The sequence below is a fragment of the Phaethon aethereus genome (assembly GCF_964289735.1).
Source record: "Phaethon aethereus genome assembly, chromosome: Z".
Classification (NCBI taxonomy): domain Eukaryota; kingdom Metazoa; phylum Chordata; class Aves; order Phaethontiformes; family Phaethontidae; genus Phaethon; species Phaethon aethereus.
In genome coordinates, this window is record NC_138577.1 from 62,151,788 (window position 1) to 62,170,071 (window position 18,284).

The following is an 18,284-nucleotide window of genomic DNA, read 5'->3' on the forward strand; positions in this document are numbered from 1 at the left end:
AATGTTGTATGAGTTGCCAGTATATGTTGGCAATAACTTGCCCCTTTCTGAAGCTTGCTGGAAATCGGATTTGGAAAGCTTGCTTTCCTGACCCTTTCATAAACAGGATTGATTTCTCTGAATACCTAATTTCTCTCGTGGAAGCAAAATGAATTAGGTGTTTGAAATTTCATTTTGTTCTTGTTGCTTGAAGGACAAAATGGCTGCATTTTCACACTACAACGGAAAGTAATTTTTCATTAGTGGAATTGAAGGAGAGCAGATACATAACAAATACGTTTAAGAAATTAATCTTTTTAATCCCCAGTTGTCACTCCAAGATCTGTTGTTCAGGCCTCAGCTTCAGTTCTGGATCTGAAACAGATTTATTGTTTACCCATGCTTAACCTATTGCTCTCTGACTTAGGACAGATTCTTTCTGGGTAACTTTTGCTCTGTTTACCACCCTCTTTCACAGGAAGCTGAATGGTTGATCACTGTTGGGAACTTACTATTGCTTCACTTCGTTCATAGAACAGCCAAAGTCTCTTTGACAGATATTTAAAGACAAATTCAGTTCTGCTGAGCCATCATTGTTGAATGGCACTTACATAATGATCTGACTTATAAACAACCTAAAGCATTTGATCAGATGAACTTCTAAACAAGTAACTGCTTACTAATTTTCTAAGTAGTAATAATGGATTATAATTAATGGAATAAAGCTATGCACAACTTACAGGAAGGACAGCTACCTAGTTAAAACAACAGAAGACTGAGCACTGGGTCTCTGTTTCTGTGTACAAGTTACTTGGTGAAGATTTTATTTTCACATGTCTGGTTAAAAGGGTACAATATGTGTTCACTAGGACATTAGTGCTTAGAAGCACTTTTGACAGAAGGCAGTACTAATGTACATCTCTGTAAATATTAATTTTTCATTGTGAAAATAAAGCAATGCTTTGTTGGAAGTAAATAAGCAAACATCAAGATGGCACATACATTCTGCTTTCACACTGAAGACTCAGTTTTTGAAAGAATAGGTTTCTATTTAAGAATAGTCCTAATGGAGGCTTTATACTTTCGATTAGCATTTTCATCTGTTTGCCATTGCCATTTGATCAGGAAGCTTTTGGCAAAACAACAACTGATGACAGGGGTGGTGAGTTAAATATCGCAAATATTGGAGAAGACTTTTGTTGGTTTATTTTTTGTATAAAAGATACATTCTGCACTACCCTTCCTAAGTTAAGAAAAAATGCATTTGACAGTCTTTACTTTTGTGAGTTATATTGTCTATTGCATCAGTAGTTTGAAAATATCTTGAAATTATTCCCCCTGCTCTAAACATACATGTAAAAGTGTAGACTGTGTGCAATGTGCATTATTTTATTTCTTATGCTTTGCCCAGAGGTATGTAAATGTCCAAATACATTTTGTAGATGAGAAGGGTTTATTTTTATGTGCCTTTATCCAGTGTGTTTTTTCTTTTTGTTGTTTGTTTGGATGTTTTTCAGGTTAAAAAGTTGTATCCTCTCAGGGAAGCAGTAGCCTATTGTGGGTTTCTTGCAGCAGCAACTCCAACCAGTAATGAGCAGATGACACCAGTTAAACAGTGTCTGGCAGACAACATCATCACAGTGGCAACACTGCACAAGCAACATCAAAGAGCAGGGGACTTTTGTGTTCCTGAGACAGTGGGAAACATGCCCAATATCTCAGCTGCCAAAGTGGCTGCAGTTTCTACATAGATCTCTGTAGATCTTGTAACCATGTCTGTTAGCGCAACGGAGAGTGATCCTCCTAGATTCTTCGTGGGTGGAGAGGATGGAGAAGAATTACTGGATTCAGCCAGATCTACAGATTATGAACACTTCTATGACCATGGGGAAGAAGAAGAGGAAGAGTATGACTCTGTATGTACTGTAGGGACATGTGTGTACTATTTTGTATGTTCCCTAGCATTATTTTACTTTGAAATGGCATTAAATCACAAAGATCTAATACTGAAATGGTGTTCTGAATTGGAAAATTGTTCTTATTCAGGTAATGATCTGTGAGTTATATTTGGAAATGCAACACGCTTGAAAAGTAAGTATACCTTGAACTTTGAAGTAGATGTGCTTGACCTTCATACAGAATTTCGGGGCAGCTGAGGTTGATGTGCTAGTTTTGCAGACTTGATTTGGATTCTGGGAATGAACTTGGTGGCCTAAGCCTTCAATTTATTTATTTGGATAATTAGTAGCAAAAAATTATCAAGAGTTTTTCTTTTGTATGTGTTGTCAACTGCTGCAGGGTTAACCTTTGATTTTTGAGTTTGAACAGACTTAACTCTTCTTTTTTCATCTTACTGTTGTTTTCGTTAAGATCTGACATGTTTTCATTTTTCTTCCTTGTCTTGGTGTACAGAAAGTGCATGCTAAATCAATCTTAAGTTACACCTTAGTTTATTATCCTTGCAGAGTGTTCTGAATTGTATTTTAGCACTCTGCTTACCAATTTTTAGTTTAAGACAAACTTTTAATTTTATTATGCATCAGTTGTCATACGTCATTTTTTTAGCTGTATTTTACTGGTTTTTTAGTCTGTAACATTGTGCTTTAGGGAATAGTCAGATTAAATTTTCACTGATTACAAGCGTGTCTAAAAAATTTAAATGCGAGGAACTGTTAATAAAACACTTCACCATGATTAAAAGTGACTTGTAAATGCAGAGAAGTAGTGCAAAATTAGCAGCTCAGACAGCTCAATTAATTCAGTCAGTATATTTTAGCAAGGGAAGGTAATTGGCTCTGTTTTAAAAGAACAGCAAGTTGAAATAATGGATTGCTCTGGGTTTCTCTTTTTTTTGTTTCTTTTTAAACAGGGGTAGATTGGCTGTTGCACTTAAGAATACCAGTTGGGTTAAGAAATTTTTAAAAGCTTATAACATGAAAGAAAATACAGAGTGTACAACACAAAATAGCTCAGAAATTTAGTATAGTATTTTCTGGTTTACTAGTTTTCCTTTTCATAACTCATGTGTAATATTAGGTAATATGATGAGAAGCCTTGTGACTACTAAGTAGATATAGAAAAATGAAATAGTTTAAAAATTGATTGCTACTTAATTTCAGAGTAAGCCATAGGTATGATTTCATTCAGATTTCACATTTCTGACTTAGATTTTGATCCTGTGTATTTGTTCCTGATATGATACTCAAAAGAAGTAGTGTAGAGCTATTGAACAGTTTCATTTTTTGAGGCATTTTTCATAAGGATGCAGTGTGTCATGCTGTCATGCTGCATTTTGTTACCTGCTAGCAATTTACCTGATTAAAAACTAAATTAAAGGTAATACATGAATTTTAACAGAAAATGTCTGTTCTGGTATTGTGCTGCTAAAACCCTGTTGTGTTCTGAGAAAACTTAATAATTGCTTTTTCTGCCCCTCTTCAGCCACCAGAAAGACAAATCGCAGTTGGGATTTGTTCAATGGCTAAGAAATCTAAGTCCAAACCAATGAAAGAAATACTTGAACGCCTCTCCATGTTTAAGTACATAACTGTGGTAATATTTGAAGAGGACGTTATTTTGAATGAGCCAGTAGAAAACTGGCCTTTATGTGACTGTCTCATCTCTTTTCATTCTAAAGGTAAATCTTCTAATATCTTTTAAGAAATGTTTTTGACATTTAAATACTTTAACCAGTGTGAGGGTTTTCTTATTTTTCTTGTCTTGTAGTTTTACTGGATTTCCCTAGGAAGGACTTCATCTTGTTTAATACAAGATTAATACAAGTTTAATACAACTGACTTATAAAATACAAGCTTTTTAAATTATATTTTTCATTGCTTGAGAAGGATCTGTCTGAGATGGTATTTAAAATAGTTATTCCATTGGTAAATATTTGTGGAGCCGGTAGAAATGGTAATCTAATACTTACTTAGTCCAATAACTGAAGGCATGCTACTTTCTCAGTGGGACTGCTAGGTCTCTGGCCACTTGTTCATGTGTCTCTGCTAATATCTCAGGTTTTGTGGGGCTGGGCAGTGAACCAAAGATGCGTAGACTGAAGTTAAAAATCATATTTTCAGGCAGAGGCAATAAAAGCCTTAGTTCTGGCCCTATGGAATTGGAAGACATGTAGAGTGAGGGAGGAGGGGATTGGAGACAGGACCACTACTTTTGGCAGCCTATGCTGAAATTAGGCTGTAGTTTCATGATCATCTTAAGCTGATGTTATGTGTGTCTGTAGCTGGGGGAACATCCTCCCAATTCAGCTGTATGTCTGGTTGTACTCTAAAGCTTGAATATGAAGGTTCCAAACTATTTTCTGGTATTGTGTCTTGTACTTTTACTTTATTTGCATTAATAAATATTATAGGATTTCCACTGGACAAAGCAGTTGCCTATGCAAAACTCAGGAATCCATTCATAATCAATGACTTGAATATGCAGTATCACATACAAGACAGGTAAGTAACACTAATTACCTGTAAACAGCAAACTACTTTTAAGTTAGAGACTGCGAATCTGCTGGTATTGCATAGCAACAGTTCCAGTGTATTGTATAGTAGTCTAAATAAAATTACAGTGAATGTTATGCATAGTTTTCTGGGATATGTCTTTAGAAGTGTTTTTTCTTTTGCTGCTTTTGTATTGATACTTCTGAAGATTTACCAGGTAGAAGTTGGGTGATACATTTGTCTACAGCTTAGCAAATAAAAAAGTTTTAAACTTTGAAAATATGTATAGCATAGCTATGTGTAGCAACTGTAAAACCTCCTACAACTGTAGAATTCATGGGACTTTACTAAAGGTCTTTTTTTGTCTTATGTAGAATCTTAACAGAAGTTGCTGGTATATAAATATCATGTGGTTATTGAATTTTCTTTTGGGGCTGCAATCATGCATAGCAAATATTAACAAAATCATAGTGAGCAAAATACATAAACACTGGAGCTCCCTGAACAGTGAGCAGAATTGTTAGTTTGGATGCCTTCAGTTGCTGTCCTGTATAAACTTTTTCAACCCTTAATGTTAATAATCACCTTTAACAAGAGAATTGTTCTATGGTGTTGTACTGCTGGAGTGGAGAGGACAGGACTGACATAGCAAATTACATTTTTATCGATATTGATGAACTCACTGCAAAGGTACAGCTGTATCAGTCACCTTTAAAGCATAACACTAATAAGTAGAGTATTATATATGTAATTTCATCCTGTGTGGTTTAAAAAAAAATTGTATGTATTTTTCTCCTCCCTTATTCATGGACTGTAAAATACAAATATTTTCAGGATTTGCTGTCTTACTGTGCAACTTTTGTTCTTTGCTTCTAGGAGAGAAGTGTACGGTATTCTTAAAGCTGAAGGCATTTTACTTCCTCGCTATGCAGTTCTGAACCGTGATCCAAACAAGCCCCAAGGTAAAAACTGATGGCTAAAATAACAACCACTGGCATCTTTTTGTTTTCACTGGAGAAGAGCACATACATAGCAGGAAGCTAAATTTCACTTGCTAGGCAATCAGTTAATTGCTGCAGAGGTTGATTTCTGCTCCAGTATTTAAAGTATTATTGTGGATTAACCCCTACTGGATGTGGGGGCAGTATGTGAAACAGAAAAGGTGTTGAGGCTGTGTAAAGCACTGTTCAGCAATAACTAGAGTATCAGGACTGTTTTGGTCACAAATTCAAAACATAGCACCATACCAGCTGCTGTGAAGAAAATTAACTCCATCTTAGCCAAAGGCAGCACAAGTATGCATCTGAAAATCATGTTTCTGAAGCCTGGGGTCACAATCCCCATACAGCCACCATAGAACAACTAGAATACAAGGGCCTCCAAACTCAAGCAGAGATTGTAATATATCACCAAAGAGAAAATTGAAGTATTACTGTGGTGTAGCTCTTAAGAGGTAGGAAATTTTAGGTTAAAATATCTGCATAATCTAGGGGGAAAAGGACTAATTTATGCTCCAGAAGTCAAATAAAGCCAACCAATAGCGAAGAGATTCCTGATCCCTGATTCCAGAGGACCTAATTCTCTGTGCAAGGTGCATCAATCCCACAGTATGAGACAGTGCTCAGCCTATTAAAAGTACTACTGCATCTGGGACCACACCATGTTCACTGTCCATCTGCCATTCCCCTGATATTTCGGAGAAGGGCACTGAAGAAAGGGACAAACAGGAGGACATATGGCAGACATGCTTATACATCTGTAGGAGGCGATTTCCTGTTTGACACTGAGGAAAACAACAGAATTCCTCAAACATAGTGTTAAAGTAACATAATATAGATGTGGTATATCAGACATGTTCAGCACATGATCATCAAGTCTTTGAGCAGTCAGTAACAAATCAGTGAACCAGAAATGTGATACAATCTTTTTATTTCAACCTACGAAATTCCCCCAAAGCTCTAATAGTTTCTTTTCATTAATATGTTATTGCATCTCTGTTGTTCGCACTGTTTCTTCAGAATGCAGCTTGATTGAAGGAGAAGATCATGTGGAAGTGAATGGAGAAATTTTCCAAAAGCCTTTTGTAGAAAAGCCAGTTAGTGCTGAGGACCACAATGTTTACATTTATTATCCAACATCTGCTGGCGGTGGAAGCCAGAGACTCTTTCGAAAGGTGAGGGTACTGTACTAAAACTATTGAAAAGTTGTAGGTGTCTTAAGAGAATTGCAGAGTAATTCTGTCCTGTCCATGTGTTAGCTGGGACCTGTTTTGTCATGTCCTGCTTGTGTAGGAGTAGTGGCAGATCAGAGAAATTAATTTTAGGAGAATGGGTAAATTGAATGAAGACCCTTGTACCTTGCAGTAGATTATCAGCCACTGCAGATTCTTTTAGGTAAAAGAAGCATACCCTATCAGTGCACTTTTAGAATCTCATAAAGATTTTTTGGGAACAATCAAAACCTACTTGCTTCATTTGGTATGGGAAGTGTTTTCTCAGTACAAGTGTGTTATTTTAAGGAGTTTTGAATTTTCTCAGGCAGTAGCCTGTGAGTTTATTAATAGAAAAATATTCATTTCAGATTGGCAGCAGAAGCAGTGTTTATTCTCCTGAAAGCAGTGTAAGAAAAACAGGCTCCTATATTTATGAGGAATTCATGCCTACAGATGGCACTGATGTGAAGGTATGACAACTGCGCATTCTTATTTATAGTTAGAACAATCAACTGCTCCAAGATCTTGCCAGTTTTAAAGACGAAAATATATCTTTGTGTAAAGGATTAATTTTAATGAAGTTTTGATACAGTTTGTAAGTAAAAAAATGTAATTCTTATTCTAGCTAAACACAGTACTTGTAGAGCACCTTTGCTTATGTTTTTGCAATCAAGTGCTGGAGGCTTATTACCCAACATGCTGTCTTTCTTTTTTGTATTGTATTAGTATATATACAAGTATATATATTTGTATTAGCATATACTTTCCTGTGTAAACAGATAGATGCTGCCTAGATATTTTGTCTGAAGGTTACAAAGAAATCTGTAATTGAAATATTTACCAGCTATCTTAGTATTCTAATTAATATACAAAAGTTATTTACTAAAATTTTATGATGTTGCAGAAAATAATGCATTGACCTTATCTGTAATTATTTTCACTCTTTTCTTCATTTATTTGCTTAACAGATGTAAAGATTATGTATCATGAAAGAGTATTAAAATAGAGCAATAACAGAATAGATGTGAAGCCAGCCATATATGGAGTTTGATTTCTTTTCCGGTGTGTTAGTTCTGGCTATTTTAAGCCTATCACAAAACTTGTGAAACAAATGTTTTACAATATGCATGAGAGATCACCATATTTAGGCAAAAAGTGCAGGTTTAGAGAGTGTGAGATGTAGTCCATCTTAGGCCAAAGAGCCATTTCATCAATTGCAGTCAACTTCTTCCACTTGGTGATACATGAGGGGAATTCTCGTTTTATGTTCTCGGACAAATTCCCTGTTCTTTATGTTGCTATGTCTTCATGAGCTATACTCTTCAGACGGTTATACTGTGCAACACTTTGCAATAGGTTAATCTGAGTTTACAGACATCTGTGTAAGAGCTTTACATACTGTTTCCAAAATGAAAAGTTTTTTGCAACCTGAAGCAATGACTTGAGGGGACTATTTTGACTACTTGTACTGTAGTCATCAAGCAGCAGGGTATGAACTTTAACACCCCAAATAAATAATGCATTTCTTCAAGTAACAAGACTGTCAGCTTTGTATTAGGCAGCTTCACCCAGCTCGCCCTCTTGCCTGAACTGATTAAATTGGTAGTATTTGCAATCGTCTGGTTTTGTTGAATATTTTTTATCAAAGCTTAAGAGTTTTTAATTAAAGTGACAGTAGCCAATTTTTGAGAGCTGCTGACAAGTCTCTTCTAGCATATGCCCCAATCCTTCCAGTGAACATCGAAACAGTGGCAAAGTAGATAGCACATTCTCTCATACCCCTGCCTTGTCATGCTAAAATTGGGCAGATCTTTGCTTTGTTTAGTCCTGCCTAAATAATCAAGTAATCATAAACAAGAAAACTGAAATAATTCACAAAGTAATCTGCTCTCCAAGTTCTGCAGATACTTTGGAGAGGAAAACATTCTTTATCTCTGTACCACCATATTAAGAAATTAATTTTTATTCATCAAGTTTTATAATTACTGTTTTTCTTTACCTGTGCTCCAGCTGTTTTCTCCTCTTGCTTTATCCTAGGTTGTCAGTAAATGCTGGGTGTTCTCTGAAGGCAGAGAATACCATTGAGGAAGGTACTTTAGAGTGACCTTATCAATGACAAAAGCAGTATCTTTTGAAGTCATTTTCACATTTGAGATAAATTTAGCAAGTTGTATGCATATATGTAATGTAATTTAATTACACTGAATCAAGAGTTCCTGTTTTTCAATAAAGGTGTACACAGTAGGTCCAGACTATGCTCATGCTGAAGCTCGGAAGTCTCCAGCTCTGGATGGCAAGGTAGAACGAGATAGTGAAGGAAAAGAAGTGAGGTATCCAGTCATCCTGAATGCAAGAGAAAAGTTGATTGCTTGGAAAGTATGCCTTGCCTTTAAAGTAAGCTGATTACTTTCCTGTCTGATCAAACATTTAGTGTTAATTAATTGTTTATTACATGAAACTTCCATAGGGTTTTAGTGCACAGAGCCAGCGGTGATAAATGCTGCAGAACTCCTAGGAAGGTGAAAAGTTGAACTTCCACATCCACATCTTTTTTAAATGTAGAAGAATTCTTCCTTTAATACATCGAAAAGTTGTTTATGTTGCATGTTTCCTGAATTCACATGTTGCGATTGTGCTTTGCTAGTCCACAGCGTATCTGTTCTATGCATAATATGTTCAAATATTTTGTTAATGGTTTCTAAGTTAGTGAAACACAATTTCAATAGCTAAATGTTTTCTACTTTTGTTACCTGGTGTTTACATTGGTCCCAATGAAATGTTAACTTGGTACTGACATGACTAGGTTTTCTTTATATGAAGTGTTTGATAGTTTCCATTTTTGTATAGTTTTAAGATTCCTTTGTTCAAAACTTCATTCAATCTCTTACCCTTCACCTGTCTTATTACAAGCCTGTCTTTCAGTCTGTCTCACTACCTGTGTGTAATTTGTGTTGTCATTTCTTGCCTGACACCCTTAAAAACTACGTGTAGGGGAAAACCACTGTCAGAATGGGGAGTCTGTAGGTCCAACATTGCTTATGCTGTAAATCTCGACAGTTAAATTAGTGCACATGTGACCTTGACCTTCAATACTGATACTGCTAATTATGTCTAGGAAGGGTAAAATCAAGTTGGGGATATAAAGGTAAAAACAGAAAAATGTTTGCATGACCTGAGCGAACCTAACATGAAACTGGCAAAAGGTACTAAGTATAAATTCTGTCATATTTTTGTCATGTTTTCAGAGGAATACCATGTTAAAATGTGAAATTTATTTAGAATAAGCAATCCTAAGGAAGGTGATCAATGACTTGAACTTTTATTCTTAAAAACAGCAAACAGTTTGTGGCTTTGATTTGCTGCGTGCTAATGGACAGTCCTATGTCTGTGATGTGAATGGCTTCAGTTTTGTGAAAAATTCCATGAAATACTATGATGATTGTGCTAAGATACTGGGGTAAGATTTGTTTCAGGAGTTTTGCCTATTCATTCTGTTGTATGTGACTATAGTTTATGTACTACTTATTCCTTACTGTTAAATTAAATATTTGAAATTAAATGTCATTCATTAAATTAAATAATAAAATATTAAAAAGAGTCCTAAATCAATCAATAAATCATAAATAAATTCATTATTCCTGAAATAATCCAAAACATCTGAATCTGAGTGTTTTGTGAACAGTTAAAGCTAACTGAATAATATATTGAAAGCTGGATTAAGTTCTTAAAGGTAGTTGAGATTGTTTTCAAGTAGAGAAGCACCATGGTTATGCTTGCTGCTGTTTAATATGTGCCCAAATTAATGTACATTGTCCTTGATCTGAAGCCAGTATACTTGTATATTTGTGGATTTCATACTAGTAAATCCAAACTGATGTAGTATCAAGGTGTCTTCTGTCATACCATCTTCTTTCTGTTGCTGGGAGCAAAAAAAGGTATAACAAGGGATCATACAGAATTGGGTAGTGAACTCTTTGCCAGTGAAATGTTGTGCTCAAAGTAGGCTGACGCTATTTTGGCCAGTTGAACTGCCTTCACAGTAAGATTGCACTGATGAGATACAGCATGCATTATCAAATGGTCTAGGATCCTATTAAATGGAGGAAGAGCTAAGCTCAAATCCTAGAGAACAACTGTAGTCCTGTTGTTTTAGGCCACTTTTTGAGTTAGAGTTACAATTCTCAGACCCATTTTGATTTTTCTTTATTCAAATTGTAGCTGTTGAATTCTCTGAAAAAAGTTATCTCATCATTTTTTCTTTATGCTTTATTCCTTAAGGTAATACATTGCAGTGTTAATAGGAGAATTTTTTTTGAGCTTTTCAGAAATTATATTTTGGCTGATGCTACTTTAAGATGCACAGGTTTTTTCCTCAGTGTTACTGCTTTTTATGTCAATATTAATCTGAAGTTCAGTATATTTTGATGAAATACTTGGGAAACAGAACATTATCAAAATTGAATGGCCTTCTATAGGTGGAGGCAGTGTCCCCATTTTGTAGTTATGACTAGAGACTTTACCTATTTTTCCAGTTCTATCACAGAAACTTTTGAGAAATTGCCACTAAAGGTACCAGTTACTCTTTGATAAGAATGGCTTGCTGGTTATCAGGTGCTTCCAGTTAGGCAGTAGAGTCAGGTATCTGAATATTTAAATGAACAAGACTAAATCATATCCAGGAACTATTTTAGGAACTGGAGTTTGAAAACTGAGGTTTCTTACAAATCCAAGGCCAGGAGGCTAATGTTGTCTCTGTAGCAGTTGTAGTAGCTTTAAATTGTTGTTTAAGTAGGTTTTTAATAGAATTAAAAGAAAAATACGCATCTAGAGACTCATGACCGCTTATAGTCTAAAACCACATTGATAAAAATGCATGTATATATTATCTGTTTGGTTTGGAGTTTGCATGTGTTATATAACCTGTGCTTTAAACTTAGTGGTTTTTTTTTTCTTTTTCACCCCTTTTTTAGAAATATCATAATGAGAGAACTTGCTCCCCAGTTTCAGATACCATGGTCAATTCCTTTGGAAGCTGAAGACATCCCTATTGTGCCAACCACCTCTGGAACAATGTAAGAAAATAGTAGCTGCACCTGAATTGCGCAAACCTCTAATGTAACTTTTGTGTGAATTTTTTTTTTTCTTCACAAGGTATGCCCACTTTGGCCTATGAACGCTTGTTTTGTGTGATGAAAACAAGAAAGGAATCACAATTGCTATGCCAGCAATCAGAGTTTCTGACCCTTAGTCAAGCTGAGTATAGAACAGCAGATTTTCAAGTGTAGCATCTTTTATTCATAGCTTCCTTCACTGCTAATCATTGTTCCAGCACCAACTTAATATGCGCTTCTAATAAACATGCTCTCTCATTTAAAATCTCAAAATCGTTTTTTTAAAAACTACTTAAAATAGTTATTCTGTAGTTACCCAAGTCTTAAAATCAATATTTATATTTTATATCTTACATCATTTTCAGTTAACCTTATATTCTTGCATATGCTTCCATCACTTCTGTAGTTATGTCAGATAACTATGACTCTGTCAGTTGTCTTGATTCATGGTGGTTTTAGTATTAAATAAAAGACAGTCATATATAGAATTTTGAAATATAACTCTTGAAATTTCAGGATGGAGCTTAGATGTGTTATAGCTGTAATACGCCATGGGGACCGAACACCAAAACAAAAAATGAAAATGGAAGTAAAACATCAGAAGTAAGTAGAATCTTGGTAAAAATTAGATTGGATGCTTTCGAGCAGAACTCACTTCTTAGGGATGTGCAAGCTATGAACTTAGCAGGAATTGCATCATGCAAGTTATTTTTTGTATCAATTCGCTTTCTTTTAAATCTAATTGATGTTGCAGCTAATTAACAAGCAGGCACCTCTCTTTCTAACAGAACTGTCAAATTACATGTGTAGACTTCCTTCCTTCATCACATGCTGTGCCTTGTGAACAGTCCTGCTTGGCCGTAATGAAAATGCATTTGTCTCTATAGATGTCTTTGTCCAAAACAGTGCAGCAGAGAGTACTTCTGGTTCACCATTTGACCGTGTCTTCTACCTTTCTCTTTTTATCATAACTGTTCTTATGTGAGCTCTCATCTTACTGCACCACACTTTTGCCTTTTACTTTTGTCAAAGTTTGATGACTCTGAATTTCTAGTAGCTACCACCTTTATGTTAGTACTTGTAAAGTCCCTCACATGATTGGCCTTGAATTAGGTGTGATTTCAGTAACAAGTAATTATTTGCTTTGGGACTAGATTCTTGCATTCAGAGATAGATACTGTAAATGTGTAGGACTGCTCATTTGGTATTTTTGGTCCCTACTTCTGTTAAGGATCATTCTTGAAGATTAAGAGTTGGCATAGCTGTCTATTCGAATAATATGTCATTTGATATATGTAATAGCTTCCCTTTTTTTTAACACTTAACAAGTCAGTAAGAGAACATTTTTAGTGCTCTTATTTCTCTAATATGTTGAAGACTTTTTTGAAAATGGGATTTGATAAAGGTTAGTTTGACCTCTGTAATGCAGGTTTTAACAGGTTTTTCAAATTGTGTAGAGGCGCTAATTTCAGACTGCTTTAAGAGCCACTTGTTCAAGTAATATTTTAACTTATTAACTGTGTTTTTTAATCAATATCTTTCTTGTAAAGGTTTTTTGATCTCTTTGAAAAATGTGATGGATATAAATCTGGAAAACTAAAACTGAAAAAACCAAAACAGTTGCAGGCAAGTTTGTCTTTATTTTCTTCCTGTGGTATTTTATAAGTAGAAAACTATTTATTTAAGTAAATCCTATGTTTCTTTTGTTTAGGAAGTGCTTGATATAGCAAGGCAACTCCTTGTAGAACTTGGGCAAAACAATGATTCTGAAATTGAAGAAAGTAAAGCAAAACTTGAACAGCTAAAGACTGTGTTAGAAATGTAAGTGTCTAATTTTCAGGCTTCATAGCAACAAAGTTGTATCTGCTATTTTGACCTGTTTTACCAGTTACTGCATGGATTTCAATGGTTATCAAATATGTAATGATACATTAATTCAAGCACAAGGGTTATTAAGAGAAAGGATGTCATGTTTGACATTATGAAGGAGAACTAGGCCATCGCTCTGTTTCTTCTCCTTATATTTTTAATTGAACTTACTGCTTTATCTGGTGTCTCAGTGTACTTTCTACATGAAAAAGTTACTTCCTTTGATCTCAAATTTTATCTTCTTGCATGTTTTTAAACTTAAAGCATTTGAGTGCAGGGCCTTCTTGCAGTGCGTGACAATGAAGTCTGATGGAGCTAATAAGAACTTTCACCATGTGTACTGTCTTCTTATAGCAAACTTGGAGGATGCCAAATAAATAAGGCTTTGTATATTAAGCCTGAAATATTTAATAATTAAAAAAGAAAAACACAACCAACTCTAAGCCTTCAAGGTTTATTAAAGTGTGGAGTCTCAGAATTCTAAATGGTAGTAGATAACTTAAATTTTAAAAAATCAAGGCAAAGGCAGTTATTGAAATTTATGACAATTGTTTGAAATACTGAGTTCTGCTTGAGAACTTGATTGGCTAAGAAAATAGTGGCCATCTACACTGCTAGATTAGATTCTGGATACTGACAGCCACTGTAGTTGTGGATCTAAGCAGATTAATTACTTATGCAATCTGCAAATGCATTTTTTACCTTCCAGTTTTATGTTCAATGTTGTGAAAACAGTAGTAGATAGTATTTTTAAATGTTTCATTATAAAATGGTTGATATTCCTGTAGTCATTCTGTGCTTGTTGAGTTAGGTTTGTTCTAAGCGCTGTTTCAATAAATGGTGGTCAAATGCACAAATCAATGACTAGCATAGATTTATTATATCCTGTTACAGGAGCATAGCAGGTTTGGAGGAAAATATTTAAAATGTTTCTCTCCCTCTTCCCCTCTTACTTTCCCCTTTTCCTACTTCAGGTATGGGCACTTTTCAGGCATAAATCGCAAAGTTCAGTTAACGTATCTTCCTCATGGTTGCCCAAAGACTTCCAGTGAAGAGGAAGGTATTGTATTACTTTTGCTAATCACTTAATCACTTGCACTTAAACACACAAATCATGTGTGTTTAAATAGTCACAGACTAATGGTATAACATGTCTTGAAGGAGGAATATGTTGTTTTGAATTAATGTTTGTATTGTTGGCAGATATTCAGAGTCTTAATCTGCTGAATCACACGCCTAAAACTGTGTAGTAAATTTGTATTGTAACACTGCTTTTTTGTAACAGAAAAGTAGGATAAAAAGAAGCTTCACTGATTCATTAAAGGGGCCAAGATGGGAAAATCCCACTCAACATTTACTGCTATCTTTAAAACTTTATAAGCTTTTTTGGTTCTTGACCCGTGGTTATTGACTGAAATAACCGTAGCATCCAGCTTGTTTTAATTTTTCTGTCTCAATTTACTTTTTGCTTCAGATTCCATGGTAAATATTTTCACTTGTGTTTTCTCCGTAATTTAACTACTTCAGGTTTCTCTGTTTAAGTGCCCATTTAGTTCTCCAGTTCAATATTTTCTTAATGTTAGAATGATATTAAAGAGTCATAGTGTTGAAGAGATCCTTTACTGAAGCGCTGCATAGTCCAAATATTTTTGCAAAAAACAAATTATAATATATTTTGCTACTAAACTCCTCTCTCTGTGTACAATTAGATAATAGAAGAAATGAGCCATCCCTGCTTCTGGTTCTTAAATGGGGAGGAGAATTGACCCCTGCAGGCAGGGTTCAAGCAGAGGAGCTTGGAAGGGCTTTCAGGTGTATGTATCCAGGTGGACAAGGTAAAAAAAAAAAAAGTGTTGAATGACATAAATCGCTTTTGAAGATAATCCAGTGCAAAATGAAAGTTTGAACAAATTGTTTGTTTGGTAGGAGATTATGCTGGATTTCCTGGATGCGGTTTACTTAGATTACATAGCACTTACCGACATGATCTCAAAATCTACGCTTCTGATGAGGGACGAGTTCAGATGACTGCAGCAGCTTTTGCAAAGGTACAGTGTGAAATTGTATTTTCAATTTTAAAAATTCTAATGTTCCAGGTTTGGTTTTGCCTTTGAAGACTGGGGGAGCTTTACAATTTATTAGAGTCCACAATGTATAATGAGGCTGTGTTTTTTAAAAGAAATGTATTTTCAAAGCGTATTTAGTTCAATGTGAAAAAGTATCCAATTAGTGTGCCAAGCATTTGATGTTCTTTGAGTAAATGCAGACAGGTTTTAATTATACAGCCCTAGCAATATACCTTAGTCTTTTCCAGTAATAACCTCCAAAATCATAGAATCGTAGAATGGTTTTGGTTAGAAGGGACCTTAAAGATCATCTAGTTTCAACCCGCCTGCCCAGAGCTGGATGCAGTACTCCTGGGGGGATCTTACCAGAGTGGAGTAGAGGGGTAGGATCATCTCCCTCAAGCTGCTGGCCATGCTTCTTTGGATGCAGCCCAGGGTACCATTGGCAACATTTTTAGTTTGCACCTTTCTTATTTGTTTAGGGCCTAATTTCCTCAAATTTTGTCACATTTCTGTGACAGATTGTGTGTGTGTGTTGGTTAAAGCACAGATGTTAGAAGTGATTTGAGGTAATGTATTCATTTTACATGAGCAAAAATTGCAATTTTCAGTCACTTCAGTCATTTAGACCGGAAGATTTGGAGTTCAAAAGGCAACTCTTTTAATTAAAACCATCTTTTGTTCATTGATTTGTAACATTATAGAGGAAATTAGAGGGTTTGAAGCTATTGGAAATGTGGAATTAATAAACTGCTTTGCATGTATTTTAATGGGAAATTGTACAGACTATACATGCATGGTTTTTTTGGAATTAATAAAAGTAGTTTCTTAAAGTTGTTACAGGAGACTTTTTACTTTGGAAACCAGGACAGCCTTTCAAAATGGATACCTAATAAGTAAGACATGGTAGCATCTTGTCATTTTATAGAAAAATTTTTTTACATGTATTTTTGACATGAAATTATGAAAATTTTGTGGTGACATTTAAAAAGCATGAACACTTCTTTTCTGTACAAACTGAATTTATAGAGACTATTAATATAAAACATAGAATTCAGAACTTTCTGCATTTATAGTGCTTGCCAAAGTATTCTTTTAACCCTTTTCATGCTAGGCAAATTCCTCTTTTGCTCCTCTTCCCAAGTAGCCCTTTGCATGTATAATATTTCCGCTTGGTAATAATTTATTCACTTGTTTCCTCATTTCAGTGATACAGATATTTTCATCGTGTGAGTGGACACAAACAGTGCAAGTGTTACTCTTAGGTGAATGAATTTCAGTGTTAATACAAAGTGATCAAGAAGTTTTGTTTTCAGGGGGCCTCTGTAGGTCACCTAGTCCAACTCCATACAGCACAGAGACCATCTGGATGAGGTTACTCAGAATCATGTCCAGACAAGTTCTGAGTATCTCCAGGAATGGAGATTCCACAGCCTCTCCAGGTTTTTAATTCCACCCCTAATTTTCAGGTCATGTCTCTGTTCCTCTCATGTAGCCCATCCCAGCTTCTACCTTATGTATGAATTTCCAAATGTTAGAGTGGAGTGCTCTTGTGCTTTGAGGAGGTTGTTTTTGGAGAACATCCAGCTGTCCTGGGCTCCTTGGTCCTTCAAGACACTCCTCTGTAGGATTCTGTGAACAAGATTTGAAGTCCAGGGCTCTAATGCAATTGTTTGTCTTGTTCACTTCTCCATGTATCCGTCATAATACCAGGTTTCAATTACCAATGCTGCCATTGACCTCCACATTCCTGACAGTTCTGAGTAACAGGTCCAGGGGAATGCCTCTGCTCAATAGTTCATCAGTAACTTGTGTCAAAGAATTGTCCTGGGTGTTTTCCAGAAATCTGGATTGTTTGTCCATGCAATATTGCCCATGTATGAAGTACCCAGACCTAAGGGCCTCCATGGAAATCAGGGCCTGCAATCAGGAGACTTTTTCCAGTTGTGTTAAGAATGCTTCATCTATTTCCCCTTATAAATCAGGTGGTGTGTAGCAGAGGCCCACCGTGATGTTGCCCTGTGCTTATTTGTCCTCTGATCCTTAAAAATAAGATCTCAACTTGCTTGCTATTGGTTTGAAAGCAAAGGTTCTGGTGTTCAAGCTACTACTTTTTATAGAGCCCGACGCTGCCTCATTGCCTTCCTGGCTTCCAAAAGGCCTTGTATTTAGCTATAGCAAACCTCCATTCGTGTGAACTATTCCGCCACATCACTCTAATCTTAATAAACTTAAAACCCTGCAGATGTTCAGACTTCTTATTACTCCTGGCTTCCATGCTGCATGTGCTGGTGCAGAAGTATTTCAGCCATGGTCAACAGGCTTTAGGAGACACCACCCCATTTCCTTCCTTATCCCAGAGCCCTTCTGTTGGCAGATAAGTCACAAAAGTTTCCAGCCTTCTCCATTTTAGAAGTCTCCCTTCACCTTTTCTTCAACTGTAGCCTTTGATTGCCCTGTGCCACACAGGATTTGTGGGTTTGTCTCTGTAGGGTCTCTGCAAACACCCTATCTTATCTCCCATTTGCCTTCCCAGATGCTATTCTGTTTGCTGACTCTGCCCACAGCTACTGTCTGGTGACTCAATGCTTTGAGC

The 18,284-nt window shown here is 35.8% G+C and overlaps 1 protein-coding gene across 3 annotated transcripts in view; it reads left to right on the forward strand.

Annotated features, from left to right (window-relative positions):
• Positions 1-1,751: 1,751 nt before the first annotated feature.
• Positions 1,752-18,284, forward strand: part of PPIP5K2 (diphosphoinositol pentakisphosphate kinase 2) — a gene marked incomplete at both ends in the record, with an annotated part of 38,629 nt that continues 22,096 nt past the window's right edge. For 2 of the 3 annotated variants that reach the window (XM_082012772.1, XM_082012773.1), the window contains 15 exons: positions 1,752-1,895; positions 3,421-3,616; positions 4,349-4,439; positions 5,307-5,392; positions 6,449-6,603; positions 7,011-7,112; positions 8,875-9,036; positions 9,978-10,099; positions 11,613-11,714; positions 12,270-12,356; positions 13,304-13,379; positions 13,465-13,574; positions 14,597-14,682; positions 15,332-15,457; positions 15,549-15,670. In XM_082012772.1, the coding sequence (XP_081868898.1) occupies positions 1,752-1,895; positions 3,421-3,616; positions 4,349-4,439; positions 5,307-5,392; positions 6,449-6,603; positions 7,011-7,112; positions 8,875-9,036; positions 9,978-10,099; positions 11,613-11,714; positions 12,270-12,356; positions 13,304-13,379; positions 13,465-13,574; positions 14,597-14,682; positions 15,332-15,457; positions 15,549-15,670 (1,767 nt within the window). Of the gene's footprint in view, positions 1,905-3,420; positions 3,617-4,348; positions 4,440-5,306; positions 5,393-6,448; positions 6,604-7,010; positions 7,113-8,874; positions 9,037-9,977; positions 10,100-11,612; positions 11,715-12,269; positions 12,357-13,303; positions 13,380-13,464; positions 13,575-14,596; positions 14,683-15,331; positions 15,458-15,548; positions 15,671-18,284 lie in introns of all 3 variants that reach the window. The other variant, XM_082012771.1, reaches the window with a different exon arrangement.